Raw genomic sequence first — 27,999 nt, forward strand, 5'->3', positions numbered from 1 at the left:
GGGAAGTTCACCCTGCGCTTGGAGAACCATTAAAGTGATTTGTTTTGACATCAATACATGTTTTCCATCCTGATTAAGTCTAAATGGTGGCATTTATAGAAATGGAGGTGGGAATGATAAACAACTCTAAACAGCTCCACACACTGCGTAAATATTGATGGATGCACACATTTGTGTGGCTGGTTACAGGCCTGCTGTTAGGGGCATGAATTTCTTTAAGATAAATTTATTTTCTTCTCCCTATTGGCTCTCGGCTACTGTAGCAATGACCCCAATATACAAATATCGTCTTGTTCTCTTTCCCACACTGCATCATGTCACCATAAAATGACACAACACTTCATTACCACATAATGTTGAGACCTCTGACTGCCACTGAAATTGAAGAGCTCCCTCTCCTATTTTGATGTACTCTGACAACTGATACAGTCTTCCCCTTTGGAGGACTTACTCGCTTTGGGATTCTTTTATGATACTATAGCCAATGTGGCCCTGAGATACCAACTATCAAATCCCCATCCATTTATGGATTGCTCCAGTCAGAGGTTTCCACCTAAACCTGCTATATCTTCTTCAAAATGTGTGAGGGTAGACACTTTCTTTTCAGCTCTTAAATCATCTTACCCACCACTGAAGAGCCTGGAAGGTGACCTTTGAAGAGAAGTAGGAATTTGATGATACAGAAGACCTTCAATGTGCAACAGAAGCTAATGTTACTCTGTGTTACCAGTGAAAATGAAAACTACAGCTGTAATGATCCTCAAATTCCACCTCCTCTTCTTTTTGTGGAACCCCCTCTAGTGTGTTCATTCTATCCCTTCTTCAGACACAGAAATGTACCTTTGAAATTTAGACACATTTGGAGATGATTTTAAACTAGACATAGTTGTAATTAAATATGTAATCATTTACTGAACTATTAAGTTCAGGTCTAAATTTTTTTTACCTGCTTTAGGGGAAAATGGCTGGGTTTCAAACTGTTTGAAAACCAAAATGTTCCCTGTTTATCAATCTGCTAATTCCTAATTGCTTAGGCCTTGTCTACACTACGAAATTAGGTCGAATTTATAGAAGTTGGTTTTGTAGAAAGCGTTTTTATACAGTCGATTGTGTGTGTGTCCACACAAATGCTCTAAGTGTATGTAGTCGGTGGAGTGTGTCCACAGTACCGAGGCAACGGTTGACTTCCGGAGTTCCTGCAGTCTCCGCCACTCATTTGAATTCTGGGCAGAAATCCCAGTGCCTAATGGGGCTAAAACATTGTCACGGGTGGTTCTGGGTACATATTATCAGGCCCGCCTTCCCTCCCTCCCTCTGTGAAAGCAAGGGCAGACAATCGTTTTGCACCTTTTTTCTTACCTGTGCAGACGCCATACCACGGCAAGCATGGAGCCCGCTCAGCTCACCGTCACTGTATGTCTCCTGGGTGCTGGCAGACGCAGTACTGCATTGCTACACAGCAACAGTTTATTGCCTTTTGGCAGCAGACAGTGCAGTATGATTGGTAGCCGTCATCAATGTAGTCCAGGGTGCTCTTTTAACCGACCTTGATGAGGTCAAGGGCGCCTGGGCAAACATGGGAGTGACTCAGCCAGGTCATTTGCCTTTTAAGTTTCGTCTCGTGGCGATTCAGGCCTACCGGCAGTGCACTGTCTTTTAATCTGCAGCCAGCAGAAGACGAGGGCCAGCAGTCATACTGCACCGTCTTCTGCCGAGCACTCAGGTGATGACAATGGCTAGCGGTCGTACTGCACAGTCTGCTGCCAGCAAGATGTATAAAGATAGAGGAAGTGGATCAAAACAAGAAATAGACCAGATTTGTTTTGTATTCATTTTCTCCTCCCTCCCTCCGTGAAATCAACAGCCTGCTAAACCCAGTTTTGAGTTCTATCCTTGAGGGGGGCATTTTGTTTCTTGCAAAGCTACCCCTTTTGTTGATTTTAATTCCCTGTAAGCCAACCCCGTAAGCCATGTTGTCAGTCACCCCTCCCTCCGCCAGAGCAACGGCAAACAATCGTTTCGCCCCCTTTTCCCTGGATTGCCCGAGCAGGAGCAGATGCCATAGCACAGCAAGCATGGAGCCCGTTCAGCTCAGCCCAGCAGTTATGACCATTGTAAACACCTCGCGCATTATCGTGCAGTGTATGCAGAACCAGCACCTGAAAAACCAGGCAAGGAGGCGACGGCAGTGCGGTGATGAGGCCCTGAACACACTTTTCTCTAAAACCGCTTTCCCCCGCAATTTGGAGATCATGGTGTTAATGGGGCAGGCTCATGCCATGGAACGCTGATTCTGGGCCCGGGAAACAAGCACAGACTGGTGGGACTGCATAGTGTTGCAGGTCTGGGATGAATTCCCAGTGGCTCCAAAACTTTCGTATGCGTAAGGGCACTTTCATGGAACTTTGTGACTTGCTTTCCCCTGCCCTGAAGTGCAAGAATACCAAGATGAGAGCAGCCCTCACAGTTCACAAGCGAGTGACAATAGCCCTGTGGAAGCTTGCAACACCAGACAGCTACCGGTCAGTCGGGAATCAATTTGGAGTGGGCAAATCTACTGTGGGGGTTGCTGTGATGCAAGTAGCTAGCACAATCCCTGAGCTGCTGCTATCAAAGGTAGTGACTCTGGGAAATGTGCAGGTCATACTAGATGGCTTTGCTGCAATGGGATTCCCTAGCTGTGGTGGGGCTATAGACGGAATGCATATCCCTATCTTGGGACCAGAGCACCAGGACAGCCAGTACATAAACCGCAAGGGGTACTTTTCAATGGTTCTGCAAGCACTGGTGGATCACAAGGGACGTTTCACCAACATCAACATGAGATGGCCGGGAAAGGTTTGTGATGTCAGACCTCAGCGAAACCAACATTCCCATTTTTATTGCTGCTTGTTGTGTGCTCCACAATCTTTGTGAGAGTAAGGAGGAGATGTTTATGGCGGGGTGGGAGGTTGATGCAAATTGCCTGGCCACTGAATACGCACAGCCAGACACTAGGGCGTCTGAAGAGAGCACAGCAGGAAGCGGTGCGCATCAGCGAAGCTTTGAAAACCAGTTTCATGACTGGCCAGGGTACTGTGTGACACTTCTGTTTTGTTTCTCCTTGATGAAAACCCGCCCCCTTGGTTGACTCTAATTCCCTGTAAGCCACCCACCCTCTCACCTTCAATCACAGCTTGCTTGCAAAGGAAATAAAGTCACTATCATTTAACAAACATGTATTCTTTATTAATTGATTATAAAAATAGGGAGATAACTCACAAGGTAGCCCAGGTGGGGTGCGGGAGGAGGGTAGGAGGGAAGCAAAAGGCCACTTGAAAACTTGTTGAATGACAGCCTTCTGTTGCTTGGGCTGTCCACTGGGGTGGAGTGGTTGGGTGCCCGGAGTCTCCCACCCCGTATTCTTGGGCGTCTGGGTGGGGAGACTTTGGAACTTGGGGAGGAGGGAGGGCGGTTAAGCAGGGGCTGCAGCGGCAGTCTGATCCTGCTGCCGTTCATGAACCTCCACCAGATGCCGGAGCATGTCCGTTTGATCCCACAATATCCCCAGCATTTCCTCATGCCTCCTCTGATCTTCCTGCCGCCACCTCTCCTCACGTTCATCGGCCACCATCCTGTACTCTGCTATTGTGTCCCTCCACACAGCTCTGTCAGTGCTGGACGACTGCATGAGGTCAGAGAACATGTAATTGCACGTGTGTTTTTTTCGCCGCCTTATCTAGATAGCCTCTGGGATGGAGGAGGGAGGCTTGAAACATTTGCAGCTGCTGGAGGAAAAAAAGGGAATGAAGTATTTAAAAAGATACATTTTACAGAACAGTGGCTGTACTCTTTCACGGTGAACAACACTATTCACGTTACATAGCACATGAGATTTTGGTACAAGGTCGCATTTTGCATCTTATATTGAGTGCCTGCGGCTTTGGTGTTAGAGATCACACACGCAGGGCCGGGCAACAGAATTCGGCTTGCAGGGGGCCATGGTAAGCCATAGTCTTTCAGCTTCTGCAACCTTCATAACAGCAGCCCCCTCCTTTCCCATACCAAGCAAAGCCTGTTGAGCCCATTTACTGCTGCAGTTTTCCTGTTAACGTGCAGCAGCAGAAACCAAACTAACCCCCTCCCCCCATCCAATTCTCTGGGATGATCACTTTTCCTCTCCCCCCACCGCGTGGCTGGTATCAGGGAAGATCCCTGCTAGCCAAACGCAAACAGCTCAGTGCCAGTGGCCCTCCCTCCCCCACCGCGTGGCTAACTGTGGGGAGGATTTCTTTTCAGCCACAGGCAAACAGCCCAGTAGGAACGGGCACCTCTGAATGTCCCCTTAATGAAATTCCCCTATTTCAACCAGGTTACCATGAACAATATCACTCTCCTAAGGATAACACGGAGAGATAAAGAACAGATGTTGTTTGAATGCCAACAAACACCGGGACCATCTGCTGCCAGTCTTTGTCATGCAATGATACCAGATTACTTGCTACTAGCATGGCGTGGTAAAGTGTCCTACCATGGAGGACGGAATAAGGCTGCTCTCCCCAGAAACCTTCTGTAAAGGCTTTTAGAGTACCTCCAGGAGAGCTTCATGGAGATGTCCCTGGAAGATTTCCGCTCCATCCCCAGACACATTAACAGACTTTTCCAGTAGCAGTACTGGCCACGAATGCATTCCAAGTCCTCAAGGCTACTTAATCATTAAAAAACGCTTGCTTTTATAACATGTATTATATTTAAAAGGGTACACTCACCAGAGGTCCCTTCTCCGGCTTCATTGGGTTGGGAGGGTATTTCAGTAAGGGTGATAAAAAGATCCTGACTGTTGGGGAAAACGGTGTGCTGTGTGCTCTCCCTAAGCTCGTCGTCGTCCTCAACTTCCCAATGTGCAAAATCTTCAGCCATGGCGGAGAGTATCCCATCCTCTGAGTCCACGGACAGGGGTGGGGTAGTGGTGGTGGCCCCCCCTAGAATTGCATGCAGCTCAGCGTAGAAGCGCCATGTCTGGGGCTCTGTCCCAGAGCGTCCGTTTCATTCTTTGGTTTTCTGGTACGCTTGTCTGAGCTCCTTAAGTTTCACACGGCACTGTGTTGCGTCCCTGATGTAGCCTCTGTCCCTCATGGCCTCTGAGATTTTTTTGAAATGTTTTGGCATTTCGTCTTTTGGAACGTGGTTCTGATCGCTGTATGGGGAGAGGAATCTGTGCTATCAGATCCAGTACCTCCCGTTCGGTCCATGCTGGAGCTCTTTTTCGATTCTGGGACTGCATGGTCACCTGTGCTGACGAGATCTGCATGATCACCTGTGCTGATGAGTTCGCCTGGCCAAACAGGAAATGAGATTCAAAAGTTCCCGGGGCTTTTCCTGTACACCTGGCCAGTGCATCTGAGTTCAGAGTGCTGTTCAGAGCGGTCACAATGGTGCACTGTGGGATAGCTCCCGGAGGCCAATACCTTCAAATTGCATCCACGCTAACCCTAATTCGAAACGGCGATGTCAATTTCAGTGCTAATCCCCTCTTTGGGATCGGTTTTAAGAGCCCTTTATGTCAAAAAAAATGGCTTCGTTGTGTGGATGGGTGCAGGGTTAATTCGGATTTAATGCTGCTAAATCCGACAAACTCATAGTGTAGACCAGGCCTTAGTAGGTAGAAAAGTGTAGGTGGCAAGAGAAACTTAAATTGCTCATTCTCAAGAAGGGGACCACGTTTTAATTAAGTTTATGAGTTGGGTTAATGGCCTTGAAGTATTTGACATGCCAGATATTTTTCATGGTTTTTAAATTTTCCATTGTTAGTATTGATGGAAATATGTTAATTAGCCTGACAGCTTAACTGTGTGTTTTAATACATCATTTGGACTCCTTTTTTGACATGCTGAGTGAATAATCAGCTCAATAAAATGTTGCCATTTCATTTTTTCTGTATTATCTGATTGGTTTTATGCTTTAAAAAAGAAAGTAAAGGTTAGAGATACAGAATTTTGTTTGGGGGGTGCATGGTCAAACCAAATATGGGTGTAGAACATCAGTTTCCTTCCAAGGAAACCTTTTTTCTTCCTTTTCCTTGTCAATGTAGATGAGAGGTTGTCCTCACATGAAAATTAATTTCTATTCACTATGACAGCAGAAATTGGTGTGATAAGAGAATATCAAAATTGTGTTGTAGATATGATGCTGGTCCAGTTGCTTTCTGCTCACTTTGAACTGTCTTCTGTTGATATCTGCAGCTGAGAATCAGCAGACAGATGGAGTAAATCTGAAAGTTACACTGACACATGTGAGCAGAGCAAGTAGAAAAGCTGCAGAGCATCTCATAGTGAATGTAACATCCAATTATAGAACACTTAATCTGGAAATCTTGCCACAAAAATTGAGTACATTCCCATTTGGAACAAAATTGCAATCTTTTCTAATGAGTTTTTATACAACGTTTCTTTCTCTCCAGTGTGCAGACTGATGAAAGAATAGAAACAATAGAATACTGACATTAGAACTCATTTTTGTTAATAAATCCAGATACAAATTGCCTGAAAATACTGAAGGCTTGCCAATGTGGCCTTTTAAATAGTTGGCAGATATTTTGTTCTGAAGTGTCTTTTATTTGGTGCCATAGTGTTTAATTCTTTTTATTTACTCAATTTTTTACACTTGTCATGTAAATTTGTTTAATCTTTTGGGTTCAACTCTGTAGGTGGCCTAGAACATTGGCAGGCATTACTGCATACCTACTGTGTACTCGTTACTCTGCTGGCAGTGGGATATATCCTGGCAACTCTCAGGATGAGAGAAGAGCTTGGCGCAGATGTGACAGAGGAGGATTCTGGGCAGAAGAGGACTATTCGCGGTGCCAATATGCAAATGATGTTACTCGAGTCCTGTATATGTTTAATCAGGTAATTTGTACTTCTCTATCTTTTGTGAAACTATTTTAAAATAACTTAAATCAAGATCTTCAATGAAAATAAGATTTCGAAAATTTGCCTCTCCACTGCAGTAGAGCTACGACTGTCACGGAAGTCACAGAATCCGTGACTTGAGCCTCCGGCGCCTGGGAGTTGTAGGGCCCCACCACCCTTGGTGTCTGGGAACTGCAGGAGCCTGAGTGCCCAGCCGCAGCGGGGCCGCCCTGCAGTCCCAGCCGCAGCGGTGGTTGGGGGACCCTCCAACTCAGAGCCTGCCACCCCGGGTGGCGTGGGGAGCCTGCAGCTCCCCATTTTGTCATGTGTATTTTTAGTAAAAGTCATGGATAGGTCATGAGCTTCCGTGAATTTTCTCTTTATTGCCCGTGACCTGTCCATGACTTATTAAAAATATGCATGACAAAGTCTTAGCCTTCGTTACAAAGTATCTAGTGTTCACTGGATCAATGTATACACCATTTGTTATCTGATCATGTCTCTTTATTAGCATTTCACAGCTCAGAACCTAACACTGGAACCTGCGGGATTACACAAGAATTTGGTTTAGCTTTCCTTTCAGAGGCCATCGGATATTTTAGTGAATTGGAGAATTCTGACAACCTCTGTAATGGGGTGCACTCACCTCTCACGGGCGCCCCGGTCATCAAGTGTGTGCATGCTGCAGTTTTTTCCTCAAATTCCTCCACTAGTTGCCCCGTCGGCCGCTGCACTCCTCAGGCGGGTCTTCGGTGACTCAGTCCTCCGTCTTGAGTTATGGACAGTCCATATGCCAAATTAAACAAACTTCTTCCAGGGTACATAATCCAAAATGTCCCCAATGTCCTGCAGCCCTCCCTGGGCTCAGTCTTTACCCAGTTCGAAAGGGCCTATCCTGGTACCCTTGGTTGGTGTGTCCTCCTCTGCAGCCCTCCCTGGGTTCAGTTTTTAACTAGTCCAACAGTGCCTGTCATGGTACCCTGGCTTGGTCTGGGTAGGTTGCAAGGCTCCTACTCGAGACTTGAGCAGCAGCCTGAGGGCATCTTACCTAGGGATTCATTACCTCTCCTAGAGTCCTCAGTGACCCCAGCCTTCTTGCTGAGCCCGCAGTTCGCTGACCACAGCTCCCCACTGAGTCAGTCTCAGTGCAGCCCCCTTCTCTGGGGTGCCAAAGTTCTAATTCTCTTCCTTAGGGGCATAGCCACTTCCTCCCAGTGGCTGGTGGGGTGGAACTGGTCCCATGCACTGCGCCGCATCCCAACCCAGGGACCCTTTAAGTATAGCAGCCTTGCACTATGTCCTTTTACTAATGGCTACTTTACATTTCCCTGGCCCACTTCCCATAGCCCATTTTAGTTGAGTCCCAGCAACAAGCCAGAAGCTCCTTCCTCGCTCCCCGCCAATAACTAGTCCCGACAGCCAGCCAGGAACTATTCTTGGGCTCCCCCAGTCCCTGCCAGCAACTGATCTGTCCATCCCTTTCAGCCCCTGCAGCCAGCCAAGGAGCATCTCTTGCTCCCCCAGTCCCTGCCAGCAACTGATCTGTCCATCCCTTTCAGCCCCTGCAGCCAGCCAAGGAGCATCTCTTGCTCCCCCAGTCCCTACCAGCAGACTGAACTTATGCTGGCCCTGCACCTCCTTTTATAGGGGCCTGCTGAGTCCTAATTGGCTGCTCCCTGCAGCCTCTCTCATTGGCTGCCTCCCCTGCAGCCACTCTAGCCCACTTGGAGGACCTCTCTACTGATCCTTTCCTGGGATGGGTGTTGAAGGAACCTGAGGCCTCTGGGCCTAGTCCACCCCGTCTCAACCTCAAACACCCTCCCCAAAATGTAAAAGGTTACTCTAGCTGTCTAGTGTAGCACTGGGTCAGACTTACTGAATTCTGAGCTGTTCTTGTCTCCAATTTAATCACACAGACTCTTGGAACATCACTTTGTTATAGACACAGTTTATTGATTCTGTAAATCATTAATATTTATTTACAAATGCAGATACACACTTTAAAAATAGAGATATTAATCATACTTAAAAATATACCATACATTTTTTTACCCTAAAGTTTTTGTGTTTTGAGACCCTTTCAGGCCCTGTCTAGATTGTAGTGCTTTGTTCTTTGCTATTTGAGTTGATTTGACAATTACTTTGAGTTAACTAACACCATTGTAAATGTAATTGTAGGTGCTCTGCATGATGAACCATAAATGTTTGTGAAGTGTCACTCACATTAGTTAAATGACAATCATTCACCCAAAAACTGGGGCTCTGGGTTTGAAAAACAGTGGTGAGTAGCTACAGCAATCAGGAATTTGCAACCTCTAATCAGGGCCTAATATGGTTCTCTTTATGCCCACTCTCACTCACCAATGTTTTGTAAGAATGTTGTAACAGATTATGCCTAATACTTGAAAAGAATTTCAAAACATCACTGCATAGAATATTGAAATGGACTAATACTTCTTTTCGTGAATTATGAACATTTACAGATGGAAAAGCTGGAAATCTGACATAAGTATAGACTTAAGTTTCAGTAGTCCACTGGAAATTGAACGTTAAGTAATATGAAAATGATCCAGGATGTGGTCAGCCTTAAATCTTATTTCACTTAATCCTGTTTATTCTTTGTCCCAGAAATATTCCATTAAAGAAAATGAACAAAAAGTGAAAAAGAAAAGAAGAAAAAGCCTTCCTAAAAATATAGAAGGAAACTTTAATTTTGAAACAACTTGCAAATTAATGCTGGATGAAAGAATTACACGCACATAGCACTGGATCCTCTCTAGTCTAAATGTGCATTTACTTTTAACAAGTAAATAAACCTACAAGGTTCATTTCTTTGCATGTTTCTCAAACCCAGAATCACTCATAATTGAAACCTCATCCAAATAAATTACTGAATTGACCTGGGAGTTGCAGTCAGACATGGGTCTCTTATGTGGGTGTTTATAAATGAAACACTTTCCTGAAAATTCTGAATAAATTTCCATTAACCATTAAAAGCAAACAGCAAAGAGAGAGAGCCTTAACCGTAATCTTCTACAAATATTACTATGTGATACACGTGCAGAATCAGTAACCATAATTCAGTGGTGTTGCCAATACGACATGGTATTAGAAAACTAGCACCAAAACACCACCTGGAATTCAGAACATCTGGGTTCAAGTCCTTGTTCTACCTCAGACTTTTGGTGTATAACTTTGGAAAAAATGACTTAATAGCTGTATGCCTTCATTCCCCATCTGTAACATGGGATGATAATGCTCCTTTCTCTCACTCTTTGTGTTACCTGTTTAGATTGTAAGCTGTAAGGGTTTAGACTGTCTCAGACTATGTTTTTACAATGCCTAGAATACTGGGGCACCAGTTCTGGTAGATGGGTCTTTAGGGAGCTACCATTATAGAAACAAATAATAAAATAATGGACCTAACAAGTTGACCCTTTTATTTTTTTGGCAGACATAGGTCAAGAAGGAATTGACTAGAAGTTCCCAGGACAGCAACTAAATTAAGTGGGTGGAACATGTCTGTGATTAGGGAGTTTCACTTATATTCCATCCTACTGCTCTTTGGGGGGCAATATTTTTTTCATAGTTAGGGAGAGTTCTGTGAGTCTCATGTTAGAAAACTGAAACCCAAGGTGAAAATCCAGTCAGGAATATTTTAAGAGAAGCAGGATTACTGGTCTGATTTTTCCATATTTAAATGTATAATTATTTCTCTGCTCTGTCAAAATTGTAAGGAATGTTCAAAAATGTTACCTTAATATTGAGCTCTGTGATTTAATTATTCCTTTAGAAGAAGTAATCTGAAAATTATCATCTTTTTCTGTGTAACAAAATTTTAGGTAGGTCAGCAAAACTTTAGTAATTTTTTGCACAGAAAACATTTGGATCTCCCAAAAATTTTCAGTGCTAGATTAAATAGTTCTGGGGCCCTGTGCACTATGGAAATTGGGCCTCCCCCACACCTTCACTCAAATTTGGCCCGGCTGCCCCCACCATGACAGAGGGGAGAATGGGGCACACCTGTGCATCACTGTGACCCCAGTCTAATTCTTCTGCAACTGCTGTCCACCCTGCACAGCATTAAGAGGGGCCACTTAGCAAAGCACCCTCTCTCCAGACATTCACTATTCAGAAACAAATGCCTCTCATCCCACATGTATCCCAGCAATCCTCCACCAGCTCCCACTTACACTGAGATTCCCCAGACACATCCCAGGAGACCTGACATATATCCCACTCACCACAGCCCCGAGTGCCTCCCAACATCCTGGCCACTCACCAGCATCTTCACTCCACTCCCACCCCATGGTAGGGCAGCTCCTCCTGATTTTGGCCACCCAAAATGCCAGGTTGCAAAACCGCTCAAATTTGGCCCCGTCATCATTCCTCCCTTACCCCCTGCCATCATGATGGAGGGACAGCCAAACCAAATCTGAGTGGCATTGCAGGAACTCAGGTTTGGCCTTTCCCAACACCACCCACAGAAATCAGTTGGTTGGGGGGCCCCCCTAACATGGTAAATCCAGGCCCAAAGATTTGTTTTGCTAGACTGTTTTTGTCTTTATTTAGAGACTAGATATATTATCTTTTTAATACCTGGTAGTTTAAATCAAATATTGGTCTGTATCCGAAATGGAAGGAAACCCTGAATAAAATGGAACGTTCAGATGTGACTGCTACGGTTAATTTTGTGTTAAAGGGAATTCTTCATTACCTTAAGAAAAAATTACGGAAATATTGCTTAATCCAGACAGATGGATATACATTGTACTGTGACTTGCATATCATGAATGTGACCTTTTAATGTAAAAATGAATTCACTGGTTTAAAAAAAGAAAAGTGCAGAGAGATTATATGCAATATTTGAACTCTGAAACTTGATTTTTGTTAATGATGCATTATGGCTGCTGAACTAATATACGCTAGGGATATCAATCATTGTTTTCTAAAACCATGCTTTCAAATCTACTGGTGCAGGCACCGATGCTGCAAAGAGAACCATGCAGGTGAGACCCTGTGCAGTGCCACAGGAAGTCCATAGGACTCTGGGAGGATGCAGGAGTCTGCCTGCCTGGTTTTTGTTGCAGGAGTGGGACACTGAACTTTTCTTATATTTTAGGGAGAGCCTCTCATTAATTTCAAGTACATTTTCTATTTTAAATATGTCAATAGATATTGTGGCTGTGGTGTGTGTAGCTTTCTCTTAGCTTGTCTAGCTATGAAACATACTTTTCATGCTCTAGGAATTTTGGAAAACAATTTTGTCTATATACACAGGAAATAGATGTGCAAAGGAAGAGAAATTTATTAATTGTACTTTATTTAAAAAATTAAGGTTTTGTTTTTGTTTTACAATAGTCTCAAATTTGAAATACTTAGGCATTCTCCTAAATTGTATTTAGATTTAAATGTTCCTTTTTTTGGTGCTCATATTTGTTCTTTATATAGATGCCACTCAACCTTACTAATGCAGTTGCAACAGCAAGACAGCTTTTGGCTTACACTGTTGAAGCAGCAAATTTTTCTGATAAGATGGATGTTATTTTTGTGGCTGAAATGATAGAAAAATTTGGAAGATTTGCTGAAAAGTACAAAGAGGTACCTCTAATATTTGATACCATTTTCAAGATAACTGGATGAAATATTTGCCTTATTAAAAATACCTGTTTTAAAGCCTTCTAAACCTTAGGTTGAGGAGCTCAAATTTCAGGTTCTGTTCCATTTTTTTCTTTGTTTAGTAGGTTCCTGAAGTTGCTGACCCATGGTCAAAGACTTTGTATTCATGCTGAGATCCTCCAGCATTCACTGGACCTGTAATGTCTCTGGTCAGCAATGGAGCAGGGAGATAGGTACAGTACGTCTGGTTTTATTTAGTATAGAGTGGGTCACCCAGGTTTTCATTAGAATGATTTTATATAAAAAGCTGAATAATGAAAACCTCAGAGATCCTCTCAGTAATGAATAAAACAAGACTTATCTTTTTCCCCCCATGATAGCCTGGCTTTATTCAATATTGAGGTGTATCTCTAAGGTTTTTCAGTCATCTTATATCTTATGGGATATAAGACATTAAAATAATATCTTAGAGAGTGTTTATTGTTGAGGGGGAGTGGATAGAAACTCCTTTTCACTGCTTAACAGTGGTTTTGATCTCACTATTCAGTGCATATTGGAAAGTTGGAGATCATAGTGCAGTAATTTGGAACTTGGCCAAAAAAACATGCCCACCCCATGCAAACACGAACAAATAATGTAGTATAAAAATTCACAATAAAACTCTTTGGAGGATTTTCACATTACAGTTCCCTTTTAAATACATAGCTCAGTTAATTTGTCCTAAATTTAATGTTTCTATATGTTTGTGAAATAATTTAAAAAATAATTTATTAAATGATTGTTTTTAGTACCTAACCTAAAATATGGATTGCTGCGTGATTTAATATATTATAAGGGTATTGTTTTCTCAGCAATGATTTGTCAATCTGTTGTCACTCTGCCACTACTTGAAGGTAATAAAAGCGATAAAACTGTCCAATGTTAAATTCATACATAGTGTTTTTAATAGTAGCTGAAGTTCCTCAGTTTCTCTGTAGATGATGTATTGTTCTTTTTGTTTTTTTAACCATATTTAGTGAAACCTGTTTGATTTGTTGGTATGCTAGAAAGTTGCAAGTGTTAGCCCATTCTCTAGCATGAATAGCCAATACATTTAATAATCTTCCTTTAGTCTAAATAAAAATAAAGTTTTAAATTAATCACTACACATTGCTTTCCTGGAATTAATTAAAATTTAGAGCTGGTAAATATATGAAATATGTTTTCAAGTGGCTTTTCATTGTGCAGTTTGAATAGTCTGAAAGATGTAGAATACATGAATTGTAACCTTAATAGCTTCCTCAGTGTCAGGTGTCCACTAGAAAAAAACAAACATTCGGGGGTTGGGGGGGTCTATGTCAGACTATTCCACATTAGAAAATGAAAAAAACTATAAGGTATCATCACGGCTTAGAAACATTTTAAGAAAATTCTTGATGACATTGACGAAAGAGTGGGCGAGTGTGACTTGATAATAAGTTCATGATTTATGCAGAGAGAATCAATTACGTTTGATTCCTATAATTTTAGGAATTTCTTGTTGACTTTTACAATAAATTATCAGTTTAACCAACAGACTTATAAGAAGTTGTATGTTTTGTAATTAAATTAATAAGCATTTTATCCATTTGCCTTAGTTTTGATTTATTTCAGAAATATTTATTAAATAAGGGCCTGATCCTGCAAAGTATTGAGTGCCGCCCTGTCTCTGTTAACTTCACTGACAGTTGAGGGTGCTCAGCACCTTGCAGGATCAGTCCCTAGCAGAGCAGTGGAAAAGATGTGTCAAATCTTCACTTCCAGGTATGGACTTTCTTGTTTGAAAAGCTTAAAAATCTCACTGCTGTCTTCTTACCTGCTATTGTTAAAAAGTAACACCCCAGATTACAGTAACTGAATGAGGTCAGGTTTTTTTGTTTTGTTCATCTGACAGCATTCGTATATAGTCTGTGTCACTGTTTCCTCTGTATGAGGCACTGATCCTGTAAAATCTTACAGATGTCCTTCACTTCATAGAGCACTTGGCAGTGCTCACAGTTAAGAATGTGCATAAATGTTTGCAGGCTTGGGGTCTAACTTAGGAAATTTCCAGGGCCGGGGGTAGAGGCGAGAGGAAGGTTGTGGCAAAAGAGGGAAAAAAAGAAAAACTTAAATTTCCAGAATTGACAGTGTCTGGTTATCAGAAATACCACCAAAAATTACTTTTAATTATTGAATAGATTAACGTTGAAGTTGATGGTAGCCCTCTTAAATGTCTCGTGCTCTTTTGCTTTTGGAGTATAGTAAATTTAACTGACAGAAGGGGAAAACAAAATATATTGTCTTAATAGTAATACTACAGTGAGGTAAATATCTGACTCTTAAAAGCCACTCCAGTAACATACCTGACAAATAATGGTTGATGTGGGAACAACTGTTTTTTTGGTTTTTGTTTTTTTTTTTTTTAAGATGCTGACAGTGGTATTAGGTTTCCAATAATTCTGGCTTGAAAATAATCTTATGTTTCTTATTGATGTGCCAAAAGATGAATGACCGAAGCTGACATGGTGTTTTCTTATTTCTGTCCCATACTAGCTTGGTGATGTGATGGTGGACATTGCAAGTAACATTATGCTAGCTGATGAACGTGTTTTGTGGATGTCACAGAGAGAGGCCAAAGCTTGCACTAGAATTGTACAATGTTTACAGAGAATTGCTATGTATCGACTAGCAAATGGGGCTCAAGTTTACTCAACAGTAAGCATAAAGTTCCATTAATTTAAAGTAAACATTTCTGGTTTGTTTTGAAAAGTGAATTTTTTTTCATAGTTAATAGATTTTGACATTGTCTGATTTGTGCTTCGAGGTCTAGAATATTTGAGATTCCTAAAAGGAAAAAAAATTATTCTGACCAAATTAATCTGACAGTTATACAGAATGCTTTTCTGGTCTTTGTATAAAATTAATGTGAAGAATCCTTTGAAGATTGTTTTTATGTGGTATAAAGTTATTTATTGTCTATATGATTTTTCTTGTCACAGTACTCTCCAAATATTGCTCTGGAGGCTTATGTAATAAAGGCAACTGGCTTCACTGGGATGACATGCACTGTATTTCAGAAAGTGGCTGCATCAGACCGTACAGGACTTTCTGACTATGGGAGAAGAGATCCAGATGGAAACCTAGATAAGCAATTAAGCTTTAAGTGCAATGTTTCAAATACACTGTCAAGTTTGGCACTAAAGGTCTGATGCTCATTGTTTCTGTATTGGCTTATAAGACTTAGAGATTAATTGGTTGGAAAGTGGCTTAAATTAAGTTTCCAATGTTAAAATATTCTTACTGCATTGTAATACAGAACAGTTATTTAAGAACAAGAGTAGAGAAGCTATGAGAGGAATAAAGAAGTTGGTTTTGTGTTGCTTTTGGCTAAATTACTCAAAACAATTCTTAATGGACCGGTGTCTACATTAAAAAAAACACCACCAACACCATACTCTTAGGCTATATCTACACTACAGAGTTTTGTTGACAAAAGTTATGCTGTTGCATGTCCACACTATGTTCTTTGTGTCGGCAGAGTGCATCCACACTGAAAGCTCTTGTACCAACACAGAGAGCAGTGCACTGTGGGTAACTATCCCCCTATGCAGCTGGCCGCAGGGTGCTTTGAGAAGGGTTTGCAATGCCTCATGTCTCTTTTGCCGACAGAACTGTGAAGTGTAGACAAGGCATTAGACACACACAGTATTTCAGCAGCATGGAAAGTGAATTACCTCCTGACCTCTTTTTAATGTTCAGTACATTTATTTTGGTATGCTGTCTGCATGTTACACTTAACTTTCAAGTTAAAAAAAAGTAACCTTTAAGATACGTTGACTTAACTCAAATTTTTTACTTTGACACACGTCTAAACAAGTGTCTCTCATGGTGATTGAGGACATATAGATATCTAGATAAATACTGACAGTGTGAAGGAGTACAAACTAGAAAACAAGTCTGACAGATTCATTTGCCTGTATATAGGGGGAAGTACTTAACTCTGACTCCATGGAAAATCCATTTGTGATTAAATGCCAGTGTAGCTTATCAATTTGCCATTATTGCTTCATATATTGGAGCTTCACTGCAGATATGTACTGTACCAATAACTTGTGTACAAAATTGTAGATAATGCCCAGTGCTTGAATTATGGGGGAAAAAAGTAGGAGGACCCCTTAATGAATATGAGCAGTCCTGCAGGCAATATGGAGCACGGTGCCAGGTAATCCTCTGGCTGGCCCTTGTGCTTCTATTCTATTCTATTCTCTTCTCTGCCAAGCTGAGTCTTCTCCCCTCTGCCCTAGCCTTCCACCGCCACTTCTGCCCTCCCTCTTTCCCTAGCCCAACTGCCTCCTCCTCCCTTACCAATTAAATCCTGCCTTCTGCTCCGACCCCTAACTCTCCCTACCTATCCCTCCTGCCCTGCCCCAAACTCCCTGATTTCCCTTACCTGTTACCCCACCATCTTCTGCACCTGCCTTTTCCCCCTCTCAAGCTCCCCCTGTTGCACCCATCACAGCACTTCTTCTGCCCCACTACCACTTACAGCTGTCTGCCTTTTGCCCCTGCCTCCCCCCCAGTCTTCTGCACTCAACAAACAACCCCATCTTCCCTGCTCTAGTCCTGCCTCCAGCTGCACCTGACACCATCCTGCCTCCGCTAGTCCTGCGCTTGCACACCATCTTGCCCTACATCCACTCTGACTCTCCCTCACCCCACAGAGCCCTCTCCCCGGTGTGGAATTCCTGGAAGGGGTAAGGCTGGATTTTTGCTCCCCTCATCCCCCCAGGTCCTCCTGCCATGACAGTTCAGTTCTCTGTCCTCATTCCCCTCTTGTAGGTCCCCCAGGTCCTCCCCCCTGCCCCGCCCATCTCTGGAAGTGGAGTGGTCGGGACCAGGCATGGCAGGCATGAACCAATCTCTGCTGAGCAGCTGGCTAGGGCACTGGACAGCACCTCTCTCTTGCTGATGGGATGAAGGGGCTTCTCCAACACAGGCATTGGAGCCTGGTATCCACCAATAAATGCCAAGCATGCTCAGTGGGACCTGCTTCCTCTGGTCATGGGACCCCTTGCTCCTGCAGTGGTGGTGCCAGGGCTGCTGATTGGTTCAGCAGCTTTCTACTCCCTTTGCAGACCTTTCCCTCTCTGTGTCTCCCCACCATAGGTTTTTGGCACTTGTTGATGCTGCTCTCTCTGAAGCTCCTGGCCCTGCTGCTGGCCATACAGGGAAGAAGTAAGGGGGCCAAAACATGCCCCTCTGGTGCCTTTGAATAAGTCAGAAGTGGGGTAGCTCCTAAAAGTAGTAAGGGGGGCCTGGCCCCCTTAAGTCCCTCCTGTAATTCAAGCACTGATAATACCACTCCAAATGAAACAATTACAGCATTTACCTTTACATCTGCCTGTGTGCATGTCTGGCATTTGGCCTTGCCTGTCATGTCTAGCTCCCAAGAGATCTTCCAAAACATTAGGCATAGGCACTGACTCTGTGGGTGCTCCAGGGCAGAGCACCCAAAGAAAAAAAATTAGTGAGTGCTTAGCACCCACCGGCAGCCAAGCTCCCGACCCCTCCCCTCAGTGCCTCGCCCACCAGTGGCCCTGCTGATCAACTCCTCCACCTCCCTCCCGGTGCCTCCCACCAGCCGTGGTTCAGCTTTGCAGGAGGCACTGGGGGGGGGGGGGGCAGAGGAGAAGGGACAAGGTATACTTGGGGGAGGGGACAGAACTGGGTGGGGAAGGGGCAGGGGTTTGGGGGAAGGGGTGGAGTGGGGGCGGGGGCCTGGGTCGAACAGACCTACCCCACCATGTAGAGAGACTATGACTGTAGGAACTTGTTATTAACAATTTGAGCTTTACTGGCTACCAGAAAGGTAACTATATACTAAATCTCCCACCATCTTAAGAACGTAAGAACGGCCATACTGGGTCAGACCAAAGGTCCATCTAGCCCAGTATCCTGTCTTCCGACAGAGGCCAAAGCCAGGTGCCCCAGAGGGAATGAACAGAACAGGTAATCCTCAAGTGATCCATTCCCTGTCGCTCATTCCCAGCTTCTGGCAATGATTAACAAATAATTCCATGTTAAAGGGTGTTTTAAGGTTTTTAGTTAAAGCATGTTTTGGTGGATTATTGGAAGCACTACAGTCCTGAGCTCTGTATAAACTTTGTTTCCTTCAGACACTGTTGAAAGGAAAAGGAGTACTTGTGGCACCTTAGAGACTAACAGTTAGTCTCTAAGGTGCCACAAGTACTCCTTTTCTTTTTACGGATACAGACTAACACGGCTGCTACTCTGAAACCTGTTGAAAGGAAGAAAGCCCAACACTGATGAACTGGAGGAGCTTCTAAATAAGACCAAAAAATCCCTTTTTTGTTCAGAGATTAATACTTCTTAAAATCTGTTTGTTTATAGAACACAATTGTAGAGGCTTCTATTCAGCTGCCACCCTCCCTTTTTACACAAAAGCAGAAAAGAGAAATTAGGCCAACAAATGAGTCCATCTACAAGCTTCAACTTATTGCATTTCGCAACGGAAAACTTTTCCCAGCAACAGGAAATTCAACAAATCTGGCAGATGATGGGAAACGACGTACAGTAGTAACACCAGTTATTCTCACCAAGATAGGTTTGTTTTTGGTTATTATTACATTTGTATGACCTTAGAAGAATGCCAAAGCTTTAGAAACCTGATCCTTGACATTATATTCAAGAGGTGTACTAATGTTTCAGTTAGCACACCTCTAAGAATCAGATATTATCCGGCATTAATATTTACAGTGTGTGTTGAAAATTAAACATTTAAACATTTTTATATAAAATCAATTCCATATTTTTTTTTCCAAATAGATGGTTTAAGCCTAGCCAATCACCACATTGCTATTAACGTGACGCTGCGACGTATTGCTCATGGAGCAGATGCTGTTGCGGCACAATGGGACTTCAATCTGCTCAATGGACAGGGAGGATGGAAGTCTGATGGATGTCACATTATCTCTTCAGATGAAAACATTACCACCATTCAGTGCTACTCCCTCAGTAACTATGCAGTCTTGATGGTATGGTATTTATTAAGGTTTTTTAATTTAATCAGAAATAAAAAATGTTCAGGAAAAATATAGAGGGTAAATGTTTTGCGTTTAGTATAATAAAATATTGTGGGAGTGGGGGGTATCCTCACACAAACCAACTTCAGAACAATTTTCACTTGTTTGTATTGGTTTAGATGTTGGCATAAAATATGGTTGAAAATGGCAACACTGTAAATTTTACTGCAGAATATTTTAAAGACACAATAGGTTTTTCTTATGAAACCTTTCAGTATGGTACTATGATATATAAATCTATTCTAATGACCTAATAATTGTCAGTCTGCTTTTGTGAACTTTAGATTCCAGGTCTAACAGTGACCGCCTCAAATGAAGAATAGTAGGCAGCAGAGAAAATAATAGGAATAACTTCTAGGCAACAATAGAACGTGTCAGGTTAGTTTTAGTGTCTATGGATATGAGGTTTTTGTCCATTTCCACACCCTGGCTTAGAGCCACTGAATGAATATTGGTATAAAATGCCTATTCATGATCATACTTCCTAGAAAAGTGGATGAATATATGAATATAAGAAAAAAGATTATGGTGTTTAGTTACTACACAAGTCAAAGTACAGTATTTGTTAAAGACATTCCTACAAGTATTTTGATTTGAATGTCTCCCACGTATTGAGCTCAGTAAAATTACACCAGTTCTGAAATACAGTGGCAGGAATGAAATAGTGAATTGAGGGAAGTGCTTTCCTCATCGTAGGTTAACTTTTTGTCACTGCTTGTTCCCAGAAGACCCCTTCTCCCTAACTTAGCAAACAGTTGGTATTCTTCCTAAATGAACGTCTCCCAAGATATCGGCTTTTGGGGAAAAGGCAAAGAAACATTTTGTTTCTGACAGGTAAAGTGACAGGGACTCTGCTTGTCTGCTTTCTTGTGCTGCTCTGATGGTTCCTATCACAGAGTTATAAGAGCAGACCTCTAACAAACGAAAGTATAGATTGGGATATAATATTGAGAACATCAGTATAAGAGGAAATCAGGTGAAATGCTAATAATAAATAACATTTATAAGTTACACGTGCAAAATTAAATTTCATAGAGGTAATATTATCAGTATTTATTACATTTGAGAAGCTACATATGGTCTTAAAAATAAGTCAAACATTCTCTCCAAATCATGTTTTGAAGGAAAAAGAATAATTTAGGATAAGTAATGCATGAAAAATGTGGTGGCTTTTTATTATTATTTAGCAGAACAAACTGTTAAACTTAAAAAAAAAATTAATAAAAGAGAAGATTAAATGGTAGAATACCAAAAAGCAGTTTTTTTAAAGGGGGGAGACTTTGTAAGATTTGGCATGATGCCATAGTGTATGAAGCCTTTTAAATGGAAGATCTCTTAAATGAAAAGTTGCTATTTTTGAACAGTTGAAGGTACTTTCATCATTACAATCCTAGAATTGGATACTCTATTCTTTTATCTTACTTTTTTACGTTTAATCATCTAAAATGTAATAGACTTTTTAAAACCTGAAATATGTTATCTATGCTTGTTCAACTTACGTTCAAGGAGGGATTTTACTTGAAGTTAAATATAATTCTGCCACCTGGAGGAAAGAAAATTAAGGAGATGCACAATCTATACGTTTGCATAGACCATTAATCTTACTAGATTTCTGTATTTGCACGTAAAGATTACATGGAACATTGTTGCTATGAGTTGCATACACAAATTTAAGTTTCCACAGGAAAAAAAATATTTTGGTTTAAGGTGACAAAGCTAGAAAATGACACTTAAGGATTTGAGCCTCAGTGCCTGAACACAACTTAATGAAGAAAAATTACAGTGAGCTTTGTTGTAATTTTGTATTTTGACAGCAGAGCTGGAAGAAAGTGGTGTTTCTCATTAATGAACTTGCTTGTTCAGAGACTTCTCCTTCAGCTCTAACTTTCCCTTATAGGAAGGGTGATTGTGTAGTTTTTTTCTCTTAAATTAATTGTTTATTACAGTGCCGTTATTTAAGGCTTTAACATTGGACAAATATCAAAAGATTTGATTTAGATAAGCATCAGAACTTATGATAGTTTTTCAGAACTGCCACACCATTTGAGCAATTACCTTCCCCAAGCAGACATGAATCTCGCTTAACCTTTTGATACAATTGCTCCATTTTACAACCTTTAGAAATTGTAGACAGTTTACTTTCTGTTTTTCAATTAATGTTTTTTGTTTAGCTACTTTTTAGTTGTGAAGACTGTAAGGCACGCAAGTAATATTCGTGCCGTTATCTGAATCCCAGTACTTTGCATTTCTACGTGCAAGATTATGGGATGTGGTGAGACCACTGTGCTAGAGATGTATAGGGAAATATTATTTCTATTTTCTCCTGTAATCTACCTCTCTGTATGTATTTCAGAACATTACACTATATCTTCTCTACATCTACACTAATTATGAGGAGAGACATAGTGCATACCCAATTCTAGCTGTTTAATGAGCTGGAGCATAAGTATGATTTTTATAGAAGTAATGTGTCGAACAAATGTTCAGTCAATTCATTAATCTGAACTAATAGTACAGGAAGCTTCATGTGGCTTGGTGAGTTCTGTGGGCTATGAAGTGCTTGCAGTGGGAGGAGCCCATAACCACTGGCCAGTTACAAGTATCCTTCAGTTTCATCTAGTTAATTCTAGTTGTACGTGTCCAGAAACAAGAAGAGTCTGTCACAGATTTGCCAATAGAAACAAAACTGCTGAGAATCACGGTCTGTTGGACTTAAGACAAGATAGTACTGGCCAAGCAGTAAATCCTGCCTATGCTGTAATGATGGAGAATCAAAGTTGCAATGAAGTTCTTAGTCTGAAATGAGGTATTTTTACAGCTAAATTTAAGACAAGAGTTGGATTCTGGAATATTAGAATACTTTGGAGCACAGGGAGGCTGATAAAGATTATAACAGAAATGTAAATCTTTGGCCTAAGTGTACTTGGACTGAGTGAGATGAGATGGACTAGATGAGGCAAATTATCAGAGGAAGGTATGATGGTTTTATAATCTGGAAGAGAAGATGACACACCAGGAAGGCACAGCCTTATTACAAATCAAGGAAGCTGCTAAAGTACTGAAGAATGGGAATCTGTAACTCTAGAATATTGACTGCATGCTTTGATGAACCATGCAAAAAGTCAGAGGTTGTGTTATGCACCAACAAATTATACCGATGAACGGATCAGGCTGTTTCTATGTAAGCTTGCAGAGCATCCTTGGCAAGATCAACACTTATGATGTTTCAGAGTAACAGCCGTGTTAGTCTGTATTCGCAAAAAGAAAAGGAGTACTTGTGGCACCTTAGAGACTAACCAATTTATTTGAGCATGAGCTTTCATGAGCTACAGCTCACTTCATCGGATGCATACTTATGACGTTGTTAACCTCATGGGAGAGCTAAATGCACAGGTTGATGGCAATAATATTGGATATGAGCGCATTATGGGCAGACATGGCATCCCAGGGCAGATTGACAATGGAGAATGTTTTGTTCTGCTCTGCAGCCTAAATGGTCTTTGTATTGGGGTTACACTGTTTCCATGTGAGGAAAGAGACAAACTGACATGGAGATCAAATTATGGCTTCACCCAGAAACAGCTTGATCATATTGCCATTAATATGCACTGGAGATAAATGTTGGGTGCCAGGGTATACACGAGTGCTGAGTTATTTTTATTGGAATAATGAAAACTAAAGAAGGTAACACCGTGTGAGGTAGAGGATATGTACGATACGAGAAAGTTAGTGGATCCAGAAGTGAAGATACATTTCAAGCTGCAGCTTAGCAATAGATCTGAATAGCTAAAAACATGGATGGTCATAGAAGAACAGTGACAGTTTTTCAAAGAAGTAATTGTGAATGCTACCAGGATCACAGTAGAGGTAAGAAGATCTAAGAAAAGAATGGCTCCAACCAAATACATGGAAGCTTGTTGAAGAGAGGAAAGAATTAAGAGAATTCAGTAAGAATGAGACAGCAGCAAAAGAGCTATTCTGCAACAAGTATATGCGGACAAAGACGGAAGCTAAAAAATCAGCCAGAAGAAGTGAGAGAATGGATGGAAAATAAAGCAATAGAAGCCAAAGAGCCATACAAGAGAAGAAAGAAAAGGAGTACTAGTGGCACCTTAGAGACTAACCAATTTATTTGAGCATAAGCTTTTGTGAGCTACAGGTCACTTCATCGGATGCATTCAGTGGAAAATACAGTGAGGAGATTTATATACATGCAGAACATGAAAAAATGGGTGTTTCATACACACTGTAAGGAGAGTGATCACTTAAGATGAGCTATTACCAGCAGGAGAGCGGGGGAGAGAAAACCTTTTGTAGTGATAATCAAGGCGGGCCATTTCCAGCAGTTAACAGGAACGTCCGAGGAGCAGTGAGGGGTGGGGGAAATAAACATGGGGAAATAGTTTTACTTTGTGTAATGACACATCCACTCCCAGTCTCTGTTCAAGCCTAAGTTAATTGTATCCAGTTTGCAAATTAATTCCAATTCAGCAGTCTCTCGTTGGAGTCTGTTTTTGAAATCTTTTTGTTCTAATATGGCAACCTTTAGGTCTGAAATCAAGTGACCAGAGAGATTGAAGTGTTCTCCGACTCGTTTATGAATGTTATAATTCTTGACATCTGATTTGTGTCCATTTATTCTTTTACGTAGAGACTGTCCAGTTTGACCAATGTACATGGCAGAGGGGCATTGCTGGCACATGATGGCATGTATCCCATTGGTAGATGTGCAGGTGAACGAGCCTCTGATCGTGTGGCTGATGTGATTAGGCCCTGTGATGGTGTCCCCTGAATAGATATGTGGGCACAGTTGGCAACGGGCTTAGTTGCAAGGATAGTTTCCTGGGTTAGTGGTTCTGTTGTGTGGTTGCTGGTGAGTATTTGCTTCAGGTTGGGGGGCTGTCTGTAGGCAAGGACTGGCCTGTCTCCCAAGATTTGTGGGAGTGATGGGTCGTCCTTCAGGATAGGTTGTAGATCCTTGATGATGCGTTGGAGAGGTTTTAGTTGGGGGCTGAAGGTGATGGCTAGTGGCGTTCTGTTATTATCTTTGTTGGGCCTGTCCTGTAGTAGGTGACTTCTGGGTACTCTTCTGGCTCTGTCAATTTGTTTCTTCACTTCAGCAGATGGGTATTGTAGTTCCCCATGTTTATTTCCCCCACCCCCCACTGCTCCTCGGACATTCCTGTTAACTGCTGGAAATGGCCCACCTTGATTATCACTACAAAAGGTTTTCTCCCCCCGGCTCTCCTGCTGGTAATAGCTCATCTTAAGTGATCACTCTCCTTACAGTGTGTATGATAACACCCATTTTTTCACGTTCTGTGTGTATATAAATCTCCTCACTGTATTTTCCACTGAATGCATCCGATGAAGTGAGCTGTAGCTCACAAAAGCTTATGCTCAAATAAATTGGTTAGTCTCTAAGGTGCCACTAGTACTCCTTTTCTTTCTGCGAATACAGACTAACACGGCTGCTACTCTGATACAAGAGAAGAGATTCTTAAAAGCTTTTTCTAGTCTCCAGACAACTGTCATCACAACTCCTAAACTGTTGTGGCATTGTGAAGGCCCAAGATGTTACAATTTTAACCAGAGAGGAAGGACAGAGAGCCCATTGGATGGAACATTCTAGCTGCTTGAGTACAGCCTGGTAATCTTTAACACATTGAGGGACCCGAAGAAATAGCAGACTTACCTATATCACTAGAAGTAATTGCGTTTGAGGAAGTAACTGAAGAGTGGTAAGTGGTAAGACACCAGGGTATGATAAGATAGATGCTGAAATGTTAAAAGCTGGAGAGGCAGTGATGGTAAATTATTATGTGCAAGTTGTACAGAATGTTTGGGAAAAAGAGAGCTCTCCTAAAGACTGGAGAACGTGTCATCTGTAGAAATCCCTAAAAAGGATGACCAGCTAATTTGTGCTAATTTGTGTACATTGGGGTGACACTTCTATTTGTAGCTGGAAAAGTGTTTTGCATTATTATTTTGAGTAGGATGAAAACAGCTATTAGTGAAGTACTCCAGAAAAAACAGACTAGATTTTGATCTTGTAGGTAGTGTTCAGACCAGATTTACACCTTGAGAAGACTTACAGAAAAAGGTTTTAAATACTAGCAGAAGATGGTTTTTACATCCTTGATTTTACAAAAGCATTTGATAGCAGCTTCCAGAGAAGCCATCTGGAAGATCCTGAGATGCTATGGAATTCCAGCAAAGATTCTTTCTTAAGGTCTGATCCACACCTCATTGAAGTCAATGGGAATCTTTACATTGACTTCAGTGGGTTCTGGATCATGCCTGTATCCTGTTGCAATATGCATACTTAGAATATTTCCTCAGAAGACCATTCTTGCTGCCTCTGATAAATGTTGTTCTCCTCCTCTGAGTTCCCCTAACATGTCACTGTCTTTCTAATAATGTGTTCATTCCAGATGCTAAATTAAAAAATGGATGTTTTTTGTTGCTTGCTTGGTTGGTTGGTTTTGTTTGTTTTTTTTTGGTGCCTTACTGCACTGTAAATTCCTGTCTTATTTTTTTCTGGCAAGACTCTTAGTGTTGTTGCTTCCCAGATTTGTACCTCCCATTTCAGTCATATTTTCTTCAGCTATACTATCTTGAGTTTTTCCAAGTGGTCTCATTCCATCTGATGGAATTTCTACTATATTTTTTTATTTAAAAAATACTTTATATGTAATGCCATATTAAAATAACATTTTGGTTGCAAATTCAAGCAATTCAAAATTAGAAAATGCCAGAATTAACATAGCTCAAACAACCTTAATTATGTCCCTTTGTGTGTATGATAGTCTTTAATTACATGATCATAAACTATTTATACTATAGGATCCCTGCCTCAGTTACTGGACGGGTGGACAGTGGAAGAGGCAGAGGATTACAAGAGGGGAGAGAATATCTCCTGTTAATAGGGTGTTGGATTCAATCCCAGGAAAGCTGAATCCTGTTCATGGCTCTGCCCCAAACTTTGTATTTAATGGTTGGAAAGACTGTCATAGTGCATATGCACAGAAGGACCAAATTAAGATTGTATAATGCATGAACCAGAGGGTTCATTTAGAGGGAGTGGATCAGGTTCCTAGGCGGGTCAGCTGATAACCACTGGGAATCTCTGGTGGGCATGTCCCAAGTTATTTATTGAAAACTATATGATCCAGTATCTGTTTTATAAATGTATTTAAGTTAATAAAGATCAAATCAAGACAGCATATTGCTAACACAAAGCTACTACAAATGCCACTAAACTGTTAATATAATTATATTAAGGTCAGGTCAACAGTGATAATGGATTGAATCAATGGGTTCTCAACCTTTCCAGACTACTGTACCCCTTTCAGAAGTCAGATTTGTCTTATGTACTACCCCCCCCCAAGTTTCACCTCACTTAAAAACTACTTGCTTACAGAATCAGATATAAAAATACAAGTGTGTCACAGCACACTATTACTGAAAAATTGCTTGCTTTCTCATTTTGTCTGTGAAATCTTAGTTTTTACTGACTTCGCTAATGCTTTTTTTGTAATGTAACCTGTTCTAAAACTAAGCAAATATCTAGATGAATTGATATACTCCCTAGAAGATCTCCATGTACCTCCAAGGGTACATGTACCACCGATTGAGAATCACTAGTCTAGCACACTTTCTCAGTATCTGGAGTGCAATTACAATGGACAAAAATGGGTGATGAACATCATTCATTCTAGCTATACAATAGTTTACATCCCTGCGTCCCTCCAAAACCCTCTTCCCCACCTCCTCTTGGGGACCATTCTCATGAGAACATTCTCAGACAAGAAGTGGAATCTCTCTTACAGTGAGTAGTGATAGAGTGGGTTCCTCTTCAATATCAAGGGAGTGTTTTTTACTCAACATACTTCCTAGTACCCAAAAAGAAGGGCATTTGGAGAGCCATTTTTGATCTCTGCCATCTCAATTGCTTTATTTGCAAACTCAAGTTTTGTGTGGTCATGTTGTCATCTATAATTCCATCCCCTGGAAAAGGACATGTGGTTTACAGCTCACTCCATAAAGGACGCCTACTTTCACATGGACATCCACCCCTCTCATAGATGCTTTCTCATGTTCATGGTGGGCTCCACTTTCAATACAGAGTACTCCCTTTCAGCATTGCTACTGCCCCCACAGTCTTTACCAAGGTTTTCTCTGTAGTAGCAGCCGATATCAGATGCTGTGGTTTCATGGTCTTCCTCTACCTTGACTATTTGGCTGCTTGCCACCAGGTCACTCCAGGAGGCCCATGCATTGACTTCAACACTGCTGCAACTCCTCTCTTTTTTGGGGGTCAGTGTAAACGCTGAAAAATCTTTCCTCGCCGCAGACTTTAGACTTCATTGGGGCATCATTAAATT

The 27,999-nt window shown here is 41.6% G+C and overlaps 1 protein-coding gene across 1 annotated transcript in view; it reads left to right on the plus strand.

Annotated features, from left to right (window-relative positions):
* ADGRA3 (adhesion G protein-coupled receptor A3) overlaps window positions 1-27,999 on the plus strand; it is a 130,208-nt gene that overhangs the window by 74,095 nt on the left and 28,114 nt on the right. The window contains exons 9-14 of the mRNA XM_074951601.1: window positions 6,686-6,887; window positions 12,342-12,491; window positions 15,063-15,224; window positions 15,509-15,712; window positions 18,921-19,134; window positions 19,356-19,564. Of these exons, the coding sequence (XP_074807702.1) occupies window positions 6,686-6,887; window positions 12,342-12,491; window positions 15,063-15,224; window positions 15,509-15,712; window positions 18,921-19,134; window positions 19,356-19,564 (1,141 nt within the window). The remainder of the gene's footprint in view (window positions 1-6,685; window positions 6,888-12,341; window positions 12,492-15,062; window positions 15,225-15,508; window positions 15,713-18,920; window positions 19,135-19,355; window positions 19,565-27,999) is intronic.

The sequence above is a fragment of the Natator depressus genome, chromosome 4 (assembly GCF_965152275.1).
Source record: "Natator depressus isolate rNatDep1 chromosome 4, rNatDep2.hap1, whole genome shotgun sequence".
Taxonomy (NCBI): Eukaryota; Metazoa; Chordata; order Testudines; family Cheloniidae; genus Natator; species Natator depressus.